This window comes from Palaemon carinicauda, chromosome 37 (assembly GCF_036898095.1).
Source record: "Palaemon carinicauda isolate YSFRI2023 chromosome 37, ASM3689809v2, whole genome shotgun sequence".
In the NCBI taxonomy this organism is placed as follows: domain Eukaryota; kingdom Metazoa; phylum Arthropoda; class Malacostraca; order Decapoda; family Palaemonidae; genus Palaemon; species Palaemon carinicauda.
Genome location: NC_090761.1, coordinates 46,762,841 through 46,784,752, shown reverse-complemented (window position 1 = coordinate 46,784,752; position 21,912 = coordinate 46,762,841). Strand labels below are relative to the sequence as shown.

General features: G+C 34.0%; 2 protein-coding genes across 6 annotated transcripts in view; one reads left to right on the top strand and one right to left on the bottom strand.

The window, feature by feature from the left end:
* LOC137629617 (uncharacterized) overlaps nucleotides 1-19,743 on the top strand; it is a 139,279-nt gene extending 119,536 nt beyond the window's left edge. For all 5 annotated transcript variants that reach the window (XM_068361112.1, XM_068361110.1, XM_068361113.1 and 2 more), the window contains exons 3-6: nucleotides 9,244-9,327; nucleotides 10,701-10,865; nucleotides 11,585-11,694; nucleotides 17,989-19,743. In XM_068361112.1, the coding sequence (XP_068217213.1) occupies nucleotides 9,244-9,327; nucleotides 10,701-10,865; nucleotides 11,585-11,694; nucleotides 17,989-18,480 (851 nt within the window). In that variant the 3' untranslated portion in view covers nucleotides 18,481-19,743. The remainder of the gene's footprint in view (nucleotides 1-9,243; nucleotides 9,328-10,700; nucleotides 10,866-11,584; nucleotides 11,695-17,988) is intronic.
* The window catches only part of trsn (translin), a 223,885-nt gene that overhangs the window by 188,737 nt on the left and 13,236 nt on the right, over nucleotides 1-21,912 (bottom strand). The gene's annotated exons all lie outside the window — the stretch shown is intronic.

Genomic DNA, 21,912 nt, shown 5'->3' with positions numbered 1-21,912 from the left:
TAGGCTCAATTATCGTTTTCCTGTCTCGATTTTAAACCAGACGAAATCAAATGATCTTGTTTTGCTCTCGTGTCAATGATCATTGCAGTTATTATTCAATTATTCTTCTTACCTCGCCCTTCATCTCTACTCTTCGTTTAACTTGTCTTCCTTATCAACTAACAAACCCCTTCATTATTATCTCCTCCATCACTGTATGACTGTTATCTGAGGAGCAACAAAAGCTTAGGACTTGATTGGGAGGATTTAAGATTGGAGATGAACGAACTTTTCCATAGGACTGCAGTGATGATACCAGATGACCAAGGGTGTGTCACTCTGAGTGTCAGATCGAATACTCTCTCCTCTCTCTCTCTCTCTCTCTCTCTCTCTCCTCTCTCTCCTCTCTCTCTCTCCTCTCCTCTCTCTCTCCTCGTTGAAAGTACACAATACTGTTACGACATATAATTTTTTCTTAAATTACTATTTAATTCCGGATGGCATTTTAATCCGTTTGAAGAGAATGTGCCAAAATTCAATTCAATTCAACGCTGGTTGGAAAAACAAAAATATACGATGTCAGCAGCTTATGTACTTGCGCGCGCGCACACACACACACATATATTTATATATAATATATATAATATATATATATATATATATATGTGTGTGTGTGTGTGTGTGTGTGTGGTGTGTTATAGTAAGGTGGAAGATCGCAGGGAATCTGAAAGGCTTTTGACCCTTCGGCTAAACAAGCTGAGAGCAAAGCTGGCAAATCCTGGGTACGCAGTGTCCCCAAGTTATGGTACAGAATCAATAAGTGTTCATATAATCTCAGGAGAAGGGATATAATTTTTGGTCATCTTCAAGGTAGTGTTCTTGGGACCCATTATTTTTTATATATACTCATAACATAGGGTTTGGCCTTGAAAACAAGCTTGCTGCTTGTGCAGATAATACCTTTTATTTGGACAGATCCCATCTGCCCAATATAGATGAGGTTGCTGAATATCTTTACAGAGATTTGATCCACTAATCATAGTTAGTCTTTTTAGCAGTATAAAACTCATTTAAAAATCTACGTGTTGTTTTTGGTTACAAATTAACAGTACTGTACAATCTGTTTTTCAATCACGCGATAAAACAGTCTGCCCTGTTTTGAATATATTCTCCTGTTTAATCTTCAGTTGCTTGACTAGTATAAAACTTGGCCAATTTAATTCCTTATCCTTGTTAATCATATTATTTCTGGCACTGTCGTGCAATTAGCTAATTCTGCAAGCTATAAAGATTTCTCACATTTCTGACCATCTTTTGTATTCACACTTTGCCAAACTAAACCGTCCACCACGTCTTACTAGATATGCAGTAAATTATAAGTTTTGGTTCTTCTTGTGTGAGGCTCACTGTCGCAAGGCATTCTCGAAGTTTTTTTCTGCTGTGACCAAACTGAGGAATGGTCTTCCAAATCGCATAGTTGAATTGATTTAATTTCCGTAGTTGAAATTTGGTGGTAAATCCTTTTCTGTTGACCAAGAATTGACATACGACTCGTTTCAAAGTTTATCTGTTATTTGTCTTACTCTTATTACATTCTTATCTATATTAACTTGCTTTATGTGTCCTTTATCTTTTTCATAGACTATTCATCACTTCCCTGTTTCTTTTTCCGTACTTCACTGCTTTCCACATTCGATCCTGGGCCTCGTAGCATTTTGCTTTTCCAACTAGAGTTGCAGCTTGGCTTGTAAAACACATACATACATACACACACAATATATATATATATATATATATATATATATATATATATATATATTATATATATATATATATATATATATATATATATATATATCCATACATACATACACATACATATATGTGTGTGTATGACAGATGTATATCGATGATATCGTATATTCTAATTTTTCAAACCAGCATATACACATACAAATATATAGATGAATAGAAAAGTCTGTGTGTGTGACCACTGAAGAATGACATAGGCCACGGCTTGCAACTTCACCCCCAAAGATTGGTTTAAATCATGAACAAGTCTCTAAGAGTTGTATGAATATTCCATCAACGTGAGAGGCTGACGGATAGATTTATAGTTATATAGGGTAGGGGGGAGGGAAGTAGGTAATTGTGGAAATAGCCTGCGGGAGAGATAATTCACAATGCATTGGCTTGGGGGTACACGTTGCAATAGCCGACATCCGGGAGCCATTGTGTTTCGGCTTTCGTCATTGTCACGTGACCTGTTGCTGCTACTCTCATTGAAGGATCTCTCATCTCTACTATGCTTATGAGATGGCTAAGGTCTTCAAATCATTTCAAGTTTAGAATTATTCTTTATTGCTTGGTGGATGTATTGTTCAAATTATTGTTTATTTTTTTTCGTATCGTAACCTAAATCTCATGATTATGATTGGATGTTAGAATGATCAAAAATTGTGATAACTGTTTGAACAGGCAATGAAGAGGGGTGTAAATTCGCAGGTGGTGTGTGTGTGTGTGTAATTCACAGGACATTACTGACTAACGTCCACAATATAGGTAAGCGGAAGGAACTTTTAGGAATTCCCACAGGATTATATTACACCACTGCAAGCAGATGCTAATGCTAAATTTATTCATGATAAATTTAGTTTTGATTTGTGCATTATTCATGTTTACTAAAAACATATACGTCAAATTGGAAATACTTCACAACCTAATAAATTTGGTCTAAACATATATTCGACCGTAATTCACAAGCTAACAAGATGTAACGACAGCGGAGGTCCTGTAGAGAGTGGGGTTCCCCTGCTGTATGGGACCGGAAAAGCAGCAGTCAAAAGTAAGTAAAGACTATATATTGCGGTAATGATTTAGCTGAAAATTTTACATAATGTGTCTTATTACACGTCCGAGACGTCTTTCGATCTACACTAAAATGCCACAATCAAACCGATGTCAACTATGAAAAAAAAAAATATTTCTGTATCTTCAGGTTTCGTTTGTTTTTCTGCCTATGTTGACTTCCGGTGTATTCGAAAGGCCACGAGAACGTGCTTCCATTAAAAAAAAAGGAAAAAAAAAATCCCCAAATCATGAGCTTCCCAAACAAAGTCAATCTTCGTTGTCTCTTTTCTCTGTCTCGTTCTGTCAACAATTACAATTGATATCACGATTCCCTGCTTGTTTCTTCAATGCCGGTTTAGCAACAGACTTCCACCTCCTTCCATTTGTATTGTTAAAATCAGACTGATATGCAATTGTTATTCGGTTAATATGTAATTACGAGTAAAAATATTTTATTAGTATCATCATTCAAGTTGGATGTCTCATTATGAATTAGTAAGGGTTCAAGAACATTCCATCGTCTAATAAACAGGTCTGATTTCTCCTTATTCGTATTATAGTTTGCACAGACAACACTTTAATAGTTGTAAGGGATCAAAAGGTAGTAGACTCCTTAATTTCAACAATTATATACAGTTTGCTATGCTGACAGAGAGAGTAATTATGCATTCTGGGTCACGGCGGAAGTCATTTCAAAGTTCAGAGATAAGTGTCACAAACATCACAAACATGTGTGACAGATAAGGGTCCAGGATATGGCAAAGGGCCGAAGCAATAACTACATTTAAAATAAAAAGAAGAGTAGCAAACAGCAAGGCATAAAATACTTGATATCTAATATAGTATCATTAGATCAGTAAAAATACGAAACTGGTATGTAACCAGTCAAGACTTTTATATGTTGAAACGGTTGGAAATCGCAAAATTTGTGTTAAAAGATTGACAGTAACAATGCCTTACACGATTTAACATTGAAAGATAACTATTTATTTTAGATACCAGAGGCAAAAGTTAATGTTAACCTCTTGACCAACGGTGAAAGTAGGAAATATCATGCGAGTTGGGATATGACAGTAGCTCTCTGAGCAAATTCCCAACTACAGACGTCAAAAATGGACGAAACCGAATCTGGTTGGTAACCTGAAATGATATCGAAGGCAGCTAGTGTTTCGTAACCCAGAAGCGTCTCCGAATCTCAGCGAATAATCATTGTGAGAAGAAATACACAATATAGTAAATTTTTTCATTTGAATAAACGATGGTGCAATATTAGCATCAATAAGTTTCGAAATCAACGGCAATTGTGGTGAAGAATTGTCTAAATACAGTATAGTAATGTATCAATTTTTAGCGTTACTTTTCTCTCTATAAGCATAAGTACAATTACTTCAATACATTACAGTTAAAAGTAGCCTGTAACAAGCGATACCTGATAACAGCTATTTTGCATTAAAGAAAAGAATATAAAATGTAACGCTCAAGTGTATGTGTAAATACAGTTATATCACAATCAACTAGCCTTCAAATAAATAAGATTTCCAACCGAAGTTACAACCTACCGTCTTCTCGTATTTGAAAAGACCCCAGCTACTTTGTTACATCGAGATTTATCATGTGAACGGCCCTGTAATATGAAACCCGTTCACTCACCTCCGTTGCCGTTTTCTCGTCAAGAATCATTTCTTGGGTTCAAACCCCTATGACAGGTTTCTTGCTGCCACGAAATAAGGACAGTCAACAGAACCATATGTGCAGAAGGGAGATTTATATAAATATTCATATTCTAATGCTCCTGAAATGGAACAGAAAAGGCGATTACTATTAATGGGTACAGGTCCTAGTGGGAATGGAATCCTACCGCTCACCTTTACTTCGCTTATATTTCACGAACTATACGCTACTTGCCTTTACATACTTAGGCAATATATATATATATGTATATACAGTGTATATATATATATATATATATATATATATATATATATATATATATATATATATATATATATATATATATATATATATATAAAGCAGTTTCTTTTTCTAACGGAATGTGGCTCCAGGGTAAAAGCATAGCAGTCACTGTTACTTTTGTCCTTTAACTTTTGAATTCAACATGAATTTTCAAAAATGAAATTGACCTGTAGGCGAAAGATTATGGAATAGAAAATGAACCGTGAATGGTGTGTGGACTGGTTGACACTCTTAGACCATGCAGTAGTGGCTGTAGATTGCAAAAAGAAACTGCAGAAACTAGATAACAATTTCAAAGTATTTGCAAAATAATAAAGCAGAATGCTACAAGCCCAAGGGCCCCAAGAGCGAAAGCAGCTCAGCGAGGAAAGGAATTATTGAAATCAAGAATAAACTACAAACGAGAAATATAAAAATATACAATGTATTCATATCAACAACAATTTTAAAACAAAAACGTTTAGTCAATTAATTAAAAAACGAGATTTGTGCCAACCTATTCAACAGAAAAGTATATTTTCTTTTAACTTCTGAAGTTTCACCAATTCAAGCACCAAATTATTATTATTATTATTATTATTATTATTATTACCATTATTATTATCATCATTATTATTATTATCATTATTATTTGCTAGGTTACAACCCTAGTTGGAAAAGCAGAATGCTATAAGCCCAGGGCTCACAACAGGGAAAATACCCCAGTGAGGAAAAGAAACAAGGAAAAATAAAATATTTTAAGAACAGTAACATTAAAATATTTTCTATATAAACTATAAAACCTTGACAAAACAAGAGGAAGAGAAATAAAATAGAATAGTGTGCCCGAGTGTACCCTCAAGCAAGAGAACTCAAACCTAAGACAGTGGAAAATCATGGTACAGAGGCTATGGCACTACCCAAGACTAGAGATCAATGGTTTGATTTTGGAGTGTCCTTCTCCAAGAAGAGCTGCTTACCATAGCTAAAATAGTCTCTTCTACCCTTACCAAGAGGAAAGTAACCACTGAACAATTAGACTGCAGTAGTTAACCCCTTTGGTTAAGAAGAATTGTTTGGTAATCTCAAGGGTTGTCAGGTGTATGAGGACAGAGGGTAATCTGTAAGGAAAAGGCCCGACTATTCGGTTCATGTGTGGGCAATGGCAAAGTGAACCGTAACCAGAGAGAAGGACCCTATGTAGTACTGTTTGGCCAATCAAAAGACCCAATAACTCTCCAGCGGTAGTATCTCAACGGGTGGCTGGTGCCCTGGCCAACCTACTACCTACAAAAGATCATTCCACAATATGGTCACAGCTAGAATAAAAATTATAGAATACCATGAAGTATAGAACCTTATGATGGAGAAGCCAAGATTGTTAGAACTAACTTGCCTATCAAGTACTACATACAGGATAGTACAGTGGGATCATCTGAAGTATGACAAATCTCATCCAACAAGCACAAAACACTAACAGCAGTGCCAGAGATTAATACCCATATAAGGGATAAGGAATTCAATAGACTACAAGTTTTTGTCCAAAAAATTAAGATGAGTCAATAGCTGAAGACTGGCAGGAGTACTATACTCAAAATATGGTATAATGGAAGAGCTAGAAAAAAATCCCCAAGATAATCACTAAAAATAATATAGAGATGAAGCTATATGCGAACAAAGAAGATATAACACGGAATATTAATAAGTATGGAATTGGAATCAGATGACTTGGGTGGGTATTCATAAGTAAATTTATTGGAGGGAGGTGGTAAGATGAGGAAAGAGGCGAAATAAAGAAAGATGAAGAAAAGAAGAAAGCAAGGGCTTGGATAAAGAATTGAGCAGAGACTACCGTATACAGCAACCATGGAGGCCAAGGTGAGAATAACTGGAGGGATTGGTGAGCCAACTCTAGTTTATGGAAGTGCAATGTGGAACGGGAAGGAGATATTATAAAGCTAAGGAAGACCTTTTGAGATTAACCTTTGGGGAAGAAAAGGGTGGAAACTATTACGATTTACTAGCATGCATAGTAGATATGGGACAAGAAGAATTGAAATGGTGAAGAATACACACACATGTAGATGAAGTGGTAATGAGGTTGGTGTAGGAAAAAGAATCATTAGTGGTTTTTCGCAGGTAATTGTGTCACGTGCAAAGAATGAACGCAATAGAAATAACTAGAAACTACTACATATATGATATAATATGGAACATTGGAATTGTTTGTACAAGTTCATTACATTTATTTAAATGTCAGCCTTTTCCCGTGAATTGATTCCTTTGACTCTAAATCATCTTTCATATCAACAGATTGAATCGCCCTCTCGGAAATACTTTTGACCTTGACTAAGCTTTGCTCATAGCGTAGTAATGTTAAAACCCATAAGATTTTAAAGACATGTGACCAAAGACACGAACTCGTTTCATTTTTACAAACAAGTCGCTAATTACATGGTCTTTAAGACGAAAAGACGATTTATATAAAATATGAATAAGATATCGGTAATATGCAATGAATAATCTTATACAGTAATTTATTTTTTTTTTTTCAGGTTTCAATGTTATTGTAAGCATCGTTATCAAAACACGATCATTTGAAATGAAATTATTCTTGTTTGGTAGTTGAATAAAAATTCTTTTTTTTTTTTTTGTTTACTAAGCTGCTACAATAGAAATGCAACGTAGAACTCTTCCAGAATTACTAGTAGTAGATAATAGTAGTAATGTTCTTATGTTGAACAGGTTGACATAAACCTCTCTTAATAGTTTATATATGAAAGATCTATATTTCAATGCTGTTACTGTTCTTGAAATATTTTACATCATTTATTCATTTCTTCTCTTGTAGTTTATTCATTTCTATATTTTCTTTCCTCACTGTGTTATTTTTCCCTGTTGGAGCCCTTGGGCTTATAGCATCTTGCTTTTCCAACTAGAGTTGTAGCTTAGATAGTAATAATAATAATAATAATAATAATAATAATAATAATAATAATAATAATAATAATAATAATAAAAGTATCCGAAATGTTTATAAGAAATCCATTTGCATGATGATAACCATCAGGGACCTCTGGATGCCCTGATGGCCTTGTAAGGAGAGAACACATGTGTACCGTTTAAACACCTGTTCCCGTATCCGAACACCTGCAGGACAGTTTGCACTTGACTCCCAAAATTGTTTTGGGCTTTTTCGTTCCGTTAGTATTTCTGTCAGGTGTTCTCCCCACAATGATTCACATTACAATACAGATAAAATTGTCACGGTAACTGTTCTTCTGATGTTAAGATGATAAACTTAGGCCCACGATTTGCCTTTCCTTGCTTTGAAAATATTCTTCATTGTTTTGTATCATTTGATATACTGTACGTAAGACCTGTGTGTGTGTGTGTGTGTGTGTGTGTGTGTGTGTGTAAGAAATTCCCCAGTGTTATTCGCCTCGGAGGGAAAATAACAAGGTCTTTTTATATATTTCACGTATCTTTTTTGTATCACTGATCACTTAAATTTCCCTTTCCATTGTTGTCTCAAACATTTGACATTCAGCAGCACTTTTACCAGTTCAAGCTTTCCATTTGCTAGAGCTGCTGCTTTTCTCTTTTACTCTCTTTCGCCGACTTCCCAGAGAGAGAGAGAGAGAGAGAGAGAGAGAGAGAGAGAGAGAGAGAGAGAGAGAGAGAGAGAGAGTACATGTGACTGACTTTCGTTAATGTTTTTTTTTTTTTTTTTACATCTTTTCATTTGATTGGTGAGGTTAATTCACTATACGAGATCACTACACGAAAAAGCATCACTGTATATATAACCGAAAAGGGAATTCTGAATATTAACTTATGAAAGGGATTACATGCATGCTATAATTAATATTTTTCATGAAAATTAAACATTTCGATGAAGAATATTTGAGAACGTTCTACTATTATCAATCTTTGCCAAAAGATTTCTTCATTTGATTACGGAATTAAACTCGCAAATTCTTCATCCACCTCTTTGTCAACCTGAGCAATTTTATTTGGATACTGAAGAAATAGCAGGTTGTCAGAGTGGTAGTTTCCTTTAGCTTGAGGCTTCAGCAGAGAGAAATGGCTCAGAGAAAGCCCGTGGGAGCGTGGCAAAACATGTGGTTGTTTTTGTTTATTTGTTTCACAAAATGTTTCTTATACTTATTATTCTCCCCCTAAACTTTTCCTTTTTGTCTGGGGACGATGATGTTTTCCATATGTATAACCCAAACCGGCCTGGAATAACCACACACACAAAAAAAAAAAAAAAAAAAAAAAAAAAAAAAAATCTGACTATTATATAACATTTTCATGAGATGTTTTGGAATCACCAGTCAAAGAAACGTTATATTTGCCATGTGATGTCAATCTACAAAAAAATTCAGTATATTTATTCATTTGTTTGTAAAGTATCAAATGTAAACATTTTCTATAAAGTTTTTCTCTCCTTTTCAGGAGATATGAATGGAAATTTTGGGCCATGGAGCGTCTGCCCGCACAGTGTGTGTAGACCGAGGTTGTCAAATTTCCAACAGACATGTGAGTATTGCCTTGAATTTATAGGTGATGAGTGTACCTAATAAGGAGCTGACATAAGTCATTTTATAGTCTATATATGAATCATAAGTTGTAATGTTGTTAATGTTTTTTAAAATATTAAATTTTTCATAACTTCTTATATCGTTTATTTATTACCGTTTCCTGTCCTCACAGGGCTATTTTTCCCTGTTAGAGCCCTTGGGCTTATAGCTTTTCCAGCTAGGGTTGCAGCTTGGCTAGTAGTAATAATAATAATAATAATAATAATAATAATAATAATAATAATAATAATAATATTCTATATATTGTTTATGTGCGACCAAGGTATCAGGGAGTCGTAATTCTAAATTTGTCAAAATACAATTTCCTTTTTCTCTCATCCTTAATAGAATAAAATATATTTAGATTTACTGTATTAATGCTGAAGTCCTTTAAGTCTGATACCATCGTAATAAGATACAGTCTACCATGTCTTGGTTGCGTTAGGATTCATTGTTACCATTTATCATTTATTGCTCGATTTTGTTATGTGATTCTGTGACGCTCTAGACATAAGGCTAGTAAAATCAAATATCTTATTGACAGGAAATCAGTTTATATAAATATATATATATATATATATATATATATATATATATATATATATATATATATATACATATATATATATATATACATATATATATATATATATATATATATATATATATATATATATATATACACACATACATATACATATATATACATACATAAATATATATACATATATATATATATATATATATATATATATATATATATATATATATATATATATACTGTATATATATATATATACATATATATATATATACTGTATAAATAAATATATATATATACTGTATATATAAATATATATATATATATATATATATATATATATATATATATATATATATACTGTATATATATATATATATATATATATATATATATATATATATATATATATATATATATATATATATACTGTATATATATATATATATATATATATATATATATATATATATATATATATATATATATATGCACTGATATAGATAATGTTGTTGGGGAAAATTGAAGTAAAGAAAGGCACGATAAATGCTATAACGAGATGCTTGAATTATGTTATGAATTCACTAAAATGATAAAAATAAAAACACAACAAACTAAGTAAATCAAACTTGCACTTTGAAAAGAACCTGTGCAAGGATCACGTTCAACTGATGCGAAGAGGGTTAGTTATTTCCTAAGCTTCATAAATAAATAAATAAATTATCATGATAAAAATGTTAAATAAAATGCGAAATGCTTTCGTGAATCTTCACTTCCTTTTACTTCTTCAGGGGCGTCGTCGGTGGCAGGCGCGGGGTCCATAGGATGCGCGATCCTCCTGGGGATCGCGGCCATTCTGGCACCCCTCATCCTATGGATGCACATCACCTTCAGGAAGTGCCTCGTTAAGTTCCGGCACGCCACTTTGGGGAAAATGATCTGCATTGGGGGAGGAGGTAAGACTAAGGGTTTTCTGTATGAATTGATCGTAATTTTAGCTCAACTCTTGTATATAAAAGCATTGTAAAACTAACGTAAATAAGTAATCGCTTGATAAAAACATATAGTTGAAACTGGTGTAGTGATAAAATAGATAAAGCCAGAAAATAGCTGTTATTTAATTAAAACCTCAAGTCAGATAATTTGAAAAAAAAAAAAAACTGTAAATACAAGGATTACTGCAGGAAATAATAATAATAATAATAATAATAATAATAATAATAATAATAATAATAAAATAACAATGATAATTTGTCATAAACGCTACTGTTCCTATATTATTACAAATACTGCTAATAAAATCCACTGCTATCACAGTGCCATTATAAAAAAAGGCCCCTTTTAGTATCCGTACATTTGGGAGCATCTCTAAATCATTACTGTGTTTACGTCCTTATCGAAATATTCACAAATCCTATAGGTCTTGAAGTGAATGCACATTAGGTTTTACTTTTTAACGCTTTTGAACATCAAATATGTTAATTTATACAAGTACTACACTTACATCTTTGATTAAAACTTTTGAATTGATTCAATCGTAATATACGCGAGCTACAAATGTGAATAAAAAATATAGTTACAAACTGGAAGTTCGAGATTAAAATCAAATAGATTTTATATGATAAAGAGAGACTTGGGTTATGTTCAATATGTATATATATTTGTTATTTTTCAGCTCTGTGTGGATTTATCAGCATCATCTTTTTCGTATTAGAAGTGTTCATATTCGGGGCTGGATATAGTTCTGGATACAACGTTAGCCTCAGCTGGTCGTTTTTTATGCAGGTAATTGATTTTTGTCCTTGATCTAGAAATATGTTAATTTATATGAGTATACTCATAAGGCCCTGTCCACACTACCGGGCAGTCCCCGACGGACAAACAGTGATACCAGACCACAATAGTTAGTAAGATTGAGGGTTAATTACGTCAGAAGCGGGAAAACCACAGACAGGGATCTGGCATCATAAAGTGTTGCCAGATCCCTGCCTTTAGTTTTCCCGCTTCTGACGTCATCAACCCTCATTTTCACTAACTATTGTGGCCTGGTATTACTGTTTGCCTGTCGGGGACTGCCCGATTAGTGTGGATAGGGCCTAAGAAACGGAACAATAATATTTCATTTGAAGTCATCATTCAGCTGTCTAGCTATACAGCATCCGAGTGAGTGAGAATCTTATGATAATTTGATACACCTATACATGAAACATTACTTGTCCAATATATACTGATTTTACTTCTGTAATTCTTCCTAGTTTTATTTGTCTTACTATGAAAGTTTAGAGAAAACTGGCATCACTTTCATTACTTCTTAATAACAATAATGGTGATTATTAGTATAAATAAACACTAACCTAGAAAGTCTTGCGAGCCGCAGGTCGCCCATTCCTAGTCTAGAATAAATTAATTTTTAACATTAAATTCTCCTTTGTTGTCCTCACGACCCATATCATGTGATTTCTCTCGGTTTTTTTTTTTTTTAATTTATTTTTTTTTTAATATGTTTCTGCGGCCTTTCTAGCAAACTTTGCATATCGTATTAGTTTGTCTTTTATGAATCGCATTTTCCAGTCGAGCGGTATTAATTCAATTGGGTCTTACTAAAAATATATATATATATATATATATATATATATATATATATATATATATATATATATATATATATATATATATATATATATATATATATATGCTTACTGTAAAACTGTAACAATTACAGGTCCTAATTTGAATACGTTGAATACATACTTTGTTTCTGACAACTCGGAATTTTAGTGCAACTTTAAATCTGGTAAGGAACATCCAAGACATACATAATGGATTTGAATCATATATCATTTAAAGCAAGTTCAGGGTTATCTCTGACTTTGAACTTATCTTTAGGTATTTTTTTTTAAAAAGAAAAAAAAAACATGAAATTGCTACTCATCGTAACCTAGTCCTGGAATTAATCAAATATTAGCGTAGTCAGTCCAATTTCATGTTCTTTTCCATGGGTATATACCTCTTCTCTCAATGATTCAGACTGTTTTGCAATATTGGAAAAATTCTGCCAAGTGAAACCTTGTCCACAGAAAATCATAAACTATGATATTAAGGTATTATTTACCTTATCATTATTGGAATACTAATGTCCTGTCTCGATATCATCAATACAATAAGATAAAACGTTAGATGCCATAGCTTTCCTTTCCCTAGCATTGGGAATTTAGGCTTACACCATCTTCGAAAGACGTCTTATTTCAGCGTTTTCCATTAACCCCATTTCACCCAGCAACTGCCATTGCACCCGCTAGCACCTGAACGTCAAGAGTAACGGGCGTTACTAACTTTGAAGCCCCATTTCACCCGCTAACACCTGAACGTCAAGAGTAATGGGAGTTACTAACTTTGAAGAACATCATCTTATATCTAGAGTGCTTTTGTACTCTCACTTCGAAACAGTGAAGAAATCTTTATGGCAGTATTAATAAAGGTTATGTTGGTTGTTCATAAAAATGATTATTCGAGAGGCTGTTACATTACTTTAAGGTATCCATCATGATTGTCTTAATTTATCTAAAAGAATTTTCTTTGCTGCATTTGTTTATGCTTATTAATTTGTTCGTTATTTCATCTACTTTCATTGGTCCTATTCTTGTTTCTATGTTCTCTTTCTTACCATACGGGATGACTGAATTGCAAGTCATTCGCCTTTTAAGTAGTGTTCGGTTTTGATTAATAATACTACACAATCATACACGCACTCACACATGCACATATATACACATATACATATATATACATACATAATATATATACATATATATATATATGATGTGTGTGTATATATATATATATATATATATATATATATATATATATATATATATATATATATATATATATATATATATATATATATGTATGTATATATAGACATTAGTACCTCGGTAAAAGTTTAACCCATTCCAGGAGTAAGCTTGTAACCCAAAGAAAGTTTCCCATAAGAAATAAAGTGAATTCACATGCTAAGTTACACGTGTTCAATAATACACATATTCACTTCCTTTTAAGGTTTGTAAGGTTACTTAAAGATCTTATAACCCTTAACACCAGAAATGAATAAAAAATAATTCACAATGAATACAAATATTGACAAATCAACTTGTGCTTTAAGCTACACTTGAGGAGTTTAAAGGTTTAAAGGCCACTCATAAATGGCAGAGGCAAGAGACAGTGACACTCCCCTATCAAGCAGGACAATCCCCTAGAGAATGACCGTATTACACATGATCAGCGCCCATCACCTCCATCCAAGCTAGGACCAGGGAGGGCCAGACAAATGGCTGCTGAAGATTCAGTAGATAGAACTATAGGCTCCCCAAAACCTTCATTCTTATTTCATAAGGATGATAAGGTTGCAGCGACCAAAGAAACTAACGAGTTTTACCCCAGTCTGGCGATCATCAGGTATGGACGCTACCAACAGGCCACCACAACCTGGGCATATAATAGACAAGAGAAGAGGAGGAGGAGGAGGGGGTTACTACTTACAAGGGAGCATCTCCCTTCATAAGAATTTTTCAATACTACTAACTGAATCACTTAATTTGTTTTTCTTTGGAGGGGTGGATAATTTGTCGTCATTTTCTTACACTCGTGTTAAATTTTGACAAGGAAGCTATCTAGAGACTATTGTTTTTGTCATTTATTTAATAAATGCATGGAAATATGACAACATTGTCTGCAAATAATTTAGCTGCTCGCCTACCAAAATCTTACCGGGTGATATGTTTCTGCAAAAATTTTGCAGAGTTTCCCACCTCTTTTTCATTTTCCTTATTTCACTCGAGGCGAGATGGTTTGCCAATCTGTCCCTCTTCCTCATCAGAAGAAATATCCTCCACCACATCTTGCTATTGCCCCTTATGCTACTTCAACAGCGGCCTGTTATGTTCCTCAAACAGATCCCAATTTCGTCCCTGTGAACTGCCAACCACATTGTCTCGCCCAAGGACATAATTTCATTGTCAACTGCCTCCTCCTGCATGAGTTCCAAATCCTCAAAATCACGTTTGCAATGCATTCACGCCACGATTCCCTCTATGCTGAATTTGGGGTTTTCTTGGTGACCCCTTCCCAGGCTTTATCAATGATTTTGAGGCAGCTGGTAATGTGGAAATGTTCTTTCCAAAACTCTTAGAGGGTGGGCTTGGTCCCTCCGGTGACCTCAAAACAGAGCTGGAACCTTGCTTTCATGTACGTGTTTTTTTTTTTTTTTCAAAGTTAGAAATCACCTGGTAATCCATGGGTTGGAGAATTGGAGTGGCATTGGGCAGCAGGAACTTAACCTGATCTTCATAAACTTGAATTCCTCCATCAGGTCGTCTTCACTGGCTAGAGGATGGGCAGGAGACACAAAGTTTAAGAGCAAGAGATTCTTATCCATGAGATAATTTTTGACCACAGGACCATAAACCTTACTGAACCATTCGACACAAAAATGTGTCACCTAAGCCTTGCTGTTTGACCTTCAGATGACATTTAAGTTGCTTCGTCTGCACCTTGTGCTTCCCTAAGGCTTGTGGATACCCCAAGAGTTATTTGATTTTACAATACCCCCAGGTATTTGCACAGAACAGCAAGGTTAGGCGGTCTTTCATGGGCTTGTGACCAAAAATTGCCTTATCTTCTGCAGAGATGAAGGTCCTCCTGGGAATCTTCTTCCAAAAAGACCAATCTTGTTGCAATTAAAAACTTGTTGCATGGAAGACTCAGAATGCACAAAATATTTTAAATTCAGACATGAATACCTCTGCTGGCTTGACACTGGAACTCACACCCTCACCATGTAGAACAACACCATGGATATAAGTTCTTCTCTTTAAGTTTTCAAACCTGCCATGGGTCGCTTTGAATGTTCCTTTTTCTTGGTCTTCCAACATACGTGGCTAATTTTCGCAAATTATTTCCCATTATTTAATCTACTTCTAATTTTTCAAAGTTATCCAGAATGTGCAGCCAGAGCTTCGTCAAAGCAAGTTCGCAGCATCAATTGCTTTGATTTCTTTTATCTTATCTTCTTCAAAATTAGGCTAATCATTGACGTTGTACGATTGTACATTTTTGTCAGGGTTTCCATATGCTTACCTAGATTATAATCATCATCACCTTCTCCAAAGCCTGTTGATGTAATGGGCCTCGGTTAGATTTCGCCAGTCATCTATATCTTGAGCTTTCAAATCAATACTTCTCCATTCCTCATTTACTACTTCACCCTTCAATGTCCTCAGCCACGTAGGCCTGGGTCTTCCAACTCTTCTATTGCCTTTTAGAGCCCAGTTGAAATTTTTGGTGAACTAATCTCTCTTCGGGAGTGCGAAGAGCATGCCCATAACATGCCCATCTACCCCTTACCATGATCTCATCCACATATGGTACTCGAGGAATCTCCTTTATAGTTTCATTTCTGGTCCCTGCCTGCCATTCAACTCCCAATATTCTCCTGTGGGCTTTGTTCTCAAATCTATCAAATCTTTTGGAGATTGGTAATTTCCTGTTGCCAATCCAGTCTAATTCTTCTCACCATACCCAACTGATCTACGCATGAAAAATTCCAGGAGGACAAACAACATAGGTGACAACACATTCCCTTTGAGTACTCCACTGTTCAATTAAAATGCATTTGATAGGACTCCACTAACATTAACTTTGCACTTGATATGCTATATTATATTAGACTATATTTTTCTATAATTTTCTTCAGCTCTTAACATTATCATCTCCATCTCTCTTTCTTTCTTAATCATCTTGATGTCATTGTCTAGATGCTGTTGTACAGTTTATTCTGTTAACTTCCCTTGAACAGTAGTGACCACAATTCTATTAAGGTCACATGGTCACAACTTTATGAAAGAACACTGTAAAAGATGTACGCAAGATGTTAGGTGATGCAAGTACGATACTATGGTGAGAGTTGAAGAGTTAAGGTCTGAGCAAAGAGGGGGGAGGGCAATGTGAGCAAAAGCGAAACAAAATAGTGTAAAAATCATGTGAACACTGCATTGGTGGCGTATGGATGTTGCATAGCACGCGCTACTCTCATTAGAGTATGGATAGAAATTTTTGCTAGCAGACAAATGCAACGCTTGTATACAAATTTGAAAATTTATGCTGTTAAACCGATTTGTTCATATTCTGAGTTACTTAGAAACTGGGTATTAATTACTGTGTGTGTATACATATACATCATCATCACTAGCCATTGCTAGTCAACTGGATGGCAAAGGCCTCAGACATGTCCTTTCACTTCATCTGTTTATGGTCTTTCTATGGTAGTCGATACCTGCAAATATTCTTAATTCGTCAATCCATCTCTTTCTCTTCCTTTCCTTGATTCATTTGAAATATCTAGGGACCATTCTGTTATTCTTTTTGTACATCTATTATTCTATTCTCATTATATGTTCTGTAAATATCAATTACTTTTTCATACATTATTAAAATAGCCTCTACTTTAGTTTGCACTCATATCCGTGTGGCTCTTTTTCTGTCTCTTGGTGCTTTAATCCAATCATTATTCTTTCCATAGCTATTTGAGTAGTAACTAGCTTATGTTCTAAAGCTTCATTTTTCTGATGCATAAGTTAATACTGGTAGGACCATCTCATTAAAAACTTTTCTTTTTAGAGAAAGTGGCATTTTACTCTTTATAATCTTATTTTCTTAACAACCAAAAGCTCTCCATTCCATGGCAACCTTCCTTTAATTTCGGTCTCATCTCCTAGGGAAACCCTTACGGTCGGTATTAAGTACGTATATTTATTGACATTCTCTAGGGGTTCGTTCATAACTTATTGCTTCTCTTCATTTTCATCAAAAACTCTCTAGTTTTACTCATATTAATTTTCAGTCTTACATTTCTATTTTTTCTATTCAAATTTATCATCTTTTGCAATACCCCCAATGATTCACCAAGTTACAAATATGTTCATAGTCTTGAGCTTTAAGAGATCTGTCAGATATACTTTTTAAATTGTTGACGTAATTATTCTACAGTAATGACTAACTCTCCTTTGATATCTTTTATTCCAGTTGATATCCTTGGCTGTATCCATTGTAGCAGGCGCTGGATCAGGCATAGAGTTCGGATGGTCGCGCAAACTTGGCGGTGACCCAACGGTCTACAACCGTGACCCCGAGGGCACAGCAGCCACAACCATCTCGAACCCACACTTCAAGGAGAACGGTCATGCCAATCACAACAGCCACAGATCCTCCTCCAGAAACAGCAGTAGCAGAGGTCGAAATCACCGCAATTCTAATGGCATTGCCATGACGCATATGAGCGGCTTACCATACATGGTGACTTCAAATGGCAATGGCCATGTAGGCTACAGAAGCAACGGAGGGGTTGCCTTCGACCCGAACAAAACGCCACTTCGCTCCTCGCTCAAGAGGTCGAAGGCACCGTCGGAGGATTCAACCGATTCTGCGACAATGGGAATTCAGAATCTGGCGTTCACTCAATCGAGTCCTCAGTCAAAGAAAAAAGTCAGAATACACACGCACTCGACGCCTGTGTGAAAAGAGTAGCGCAGCGAATATTCTCTAATAGAATAATTTCTTATATATATATTCCAATCAGTCAGGTAGGTTGAACTGAAACAAGACAGTTACTGTCATACTTAAATAAGTGTATGAACACTGGGTCATGATTTGGTAGCGCTCTATAATAAACCTGTATATTTGTGTAAACACTGTAATATAACGATATGGAAATTCCTTATAAGTCAAAATGTTAGATATCCATTTCCCGGTGAAACGGCATTTGTAGCCAGTGCCTGATGTTGTACACAGTACACAGATAATCGTTAAATGTAAATTACTCCGCATAACATGTCGACTTAGTTTTGTGATCAAAAATATTTTGTAAAAAATATGGTAGGTATGAAAATATTTTCAGCCTTTTATTTTGAGGACTATACTGACCGAAAGAAATTCCAAGGATGGCAAATAGTAACGCTACTTAAAAACTTCTAAGTGTTTGAAAGACTTAAACTTCAAGCAAGGAATGGCCAAGGAAAATCTTGCACAAGTCGGAACGATTTTTTTTTTTTTCGTTTTGGGTCGCAGTAGTTTTTGCCATTATCATAACATATCCAGAATAAAAATATTTCACGAACAGTGACAGTGATGAGATTTGGTTTGTTTCAGTATCAGATAAGTTTCAAGAAGTGTGGATAAGTGTCGTAAAATATATTAAACTCCACGACTGGAAAAAAAATGGTAGTACTCAGCAGAGATATCTCTGAATTAGGTACTGCAGCCCTTGTTCGAAACTGAAGCCCACGAGATGAATGCCTCAAGATAAGCCTTAAGAGTGATTCAGTCTTGAGGTGCATCAGACTAATTACGAGTTGTATTGCTCATTAAAATAATTGTATATAAGAGATTCATAGATAAGTCTATACGACAAGGAAGGTGGAAGAGCAGGATGTGTGTTAAAGTTCGTATGTCTCTCTGGTTGTCCGAAGACATTCGGATATATCGTGCCAATTTAATGTAAAAAATACATGTCTAGTTATGAAGGTTTTAGTGACTTGGAGAAGGACTTTCACAAACAACCCCAAACCCAGAACCGGTCATAATAATGAAGAATGAAGGACCATTCTCTTCCATGTACTGAACTACCTTCGGAATTAATCTCTTGCTTTGGTGACTGACAGTGTGTATTTGAAAATCTACTCGATGTCGGTAATTATTCGGTGGAATATAATATAAAAAGGACATAAATTGTACAATTTAATATTGAATGATGTAATATTTTATTAAAATTCTATGAATATATTTTTCCTTAAATATTCCAACTATTGTGAACATTTGTTTCTCATTTACAAAAGTATTTTTTTCATATATTCATACATCATGTGTTTCTATGTATATATGTATCTTCTCTTATGGTGTTATTTCTTAAATGTGACGGTTAATGTATACTCAATCAAAATATGTCTACATTTCTATTAAACTAAAAAATGTCAGTGCAAAGAAACCGATGGTTATTAAATAGGAAAGTGATGCCAAAATGTGTATAGTATTCGCGAATACTTCCATAATCTATTTTTCCAAGTGAGTTTAGTTCGTAAATGTATATGCTCAGATATGAGTTGGGTTACACCCATGACTCGTCAATTTATTAACTTATCTCTTGCAAGATCAAAATTCTTTTGAGTTTATTGATCACTAACAGCTAAATGCAAATGTTAAGGAGGTATAATAGATTTGTTTTTCTTGTACCTTCCAGTGAAGGAAAATTTCTTCTCTGAAAATGAAGCTTTACAAATAATAATATTTATGTTTTTACTGGTCCCTTCTCGCCATCATTTTCCTTTCCTTGTTACCTCTTCGATTAGGTCTTACTTTACAGAACATCTTATGTTTACGAATTATAACAGAATTCTTGTAAACATTTCCAGTTTCTTCGGGACTACAAGATCTTACTTTTTCATTTTATATAACACGCAATTTAACTATCTTGTCAACTTAAGTGCTATCTCTTGTTACTCAATTTACATAAGAGTTTTCTTGTCACATTCTATTAATTTAAAATAGTATATTACACTATATTTAATGGTAATGAGCTTAAATTAAATGGACAGAATAAGCAATTTTCTTCATTGAAAATACAAAATAGTACGAGAAACTCATCATTACTGTATATTACCAATATATATATATATATATATATATATATATATATATATATATATATATATATATATATATATATATATATATATATATATATATATATATATATATATATATATATATATATATATATATATACATATTTCCCCAAAGTGAAACTACTTGCAATATGAATCATTACTGCCCAAGCTAAGCGACTCACAATATAAAATGATCGACTCTACGTTGCCATTACGCTACGAAGGCAACTCTGTTATCATCCTAGTTTATGCGACTTCCTTGCAGATACTATGTACTAAAAAAAAATGCTAGCCTATGATTTTCAAAATCTAGATTTATAAACGTATTTTCTTAGCTATACCATTTTATTAAAATGTATTATAGTTGTCTAAAGAGCACTAAACCTGCTATGTCTTTAGATATACATTTCTATGTATACTTCTTGTTGGGTATAATTGTAAAAAAAAACAACACATTATCATGTTACTCAAGGTTGTCCACGTTATGTGCAAGTTGAGTATTTTCTGGCTTCATTTTTTGTTGGAAACTGTTCACAAATTAAGTTCGTAATGGCCATGAAATAAATCAGATTAGTTATGCTGATAATGTGTTCTCTTGGAAAAAATATTCATATCAATATTTTACCTCATCATATAGAGATTTGACCTTATTACATGTCTATGAAGTTTGAAAATATTTATTATTAGAGAAAATGAAACTTTGTAGAAATTAGCACATCAATGATTCGTGAAATAGTATTGAAACAACGAACTGAACTATAGACTTGACTTTAGTTTTAGATTACATTAATTCCAGACCATGATCACCCAACTTATTGTTTGAACAATATAATCACTATACATCAATGTGTTGTGCTCAGAATAATTTGCAGTTATAAATGGCAGTCCATTTTATATAACGCTTGAACTTGTGATGAGGTCAAAATTGGTATTAATGACTGATGTATTCACGTTCACTGCTCTGAATTCTGAAAGGAATCCTTTGACATAAAGCGTGAATTTATCTCATGTCAACACTAAGAACATGATTCTTGTACTACAGTTCTCACGCTAAATTATTATAGAATTTCAATCTAGTGACACATCGTACTGACGTTATTCATTAAATCTATCAGTATATGGTTGCAATTTTTATGCAAACGCCAATGCACATGGAGTGTCTTTGTGCACGACGGCTAACATATCATCATAAACACGATTGAGTCTTTTACAGAGGTTTATATTAACTTGCACGATAACTTATTTGGATGAATATTCTCTAAGTTTAGATCCTGGAACATTTATGAGA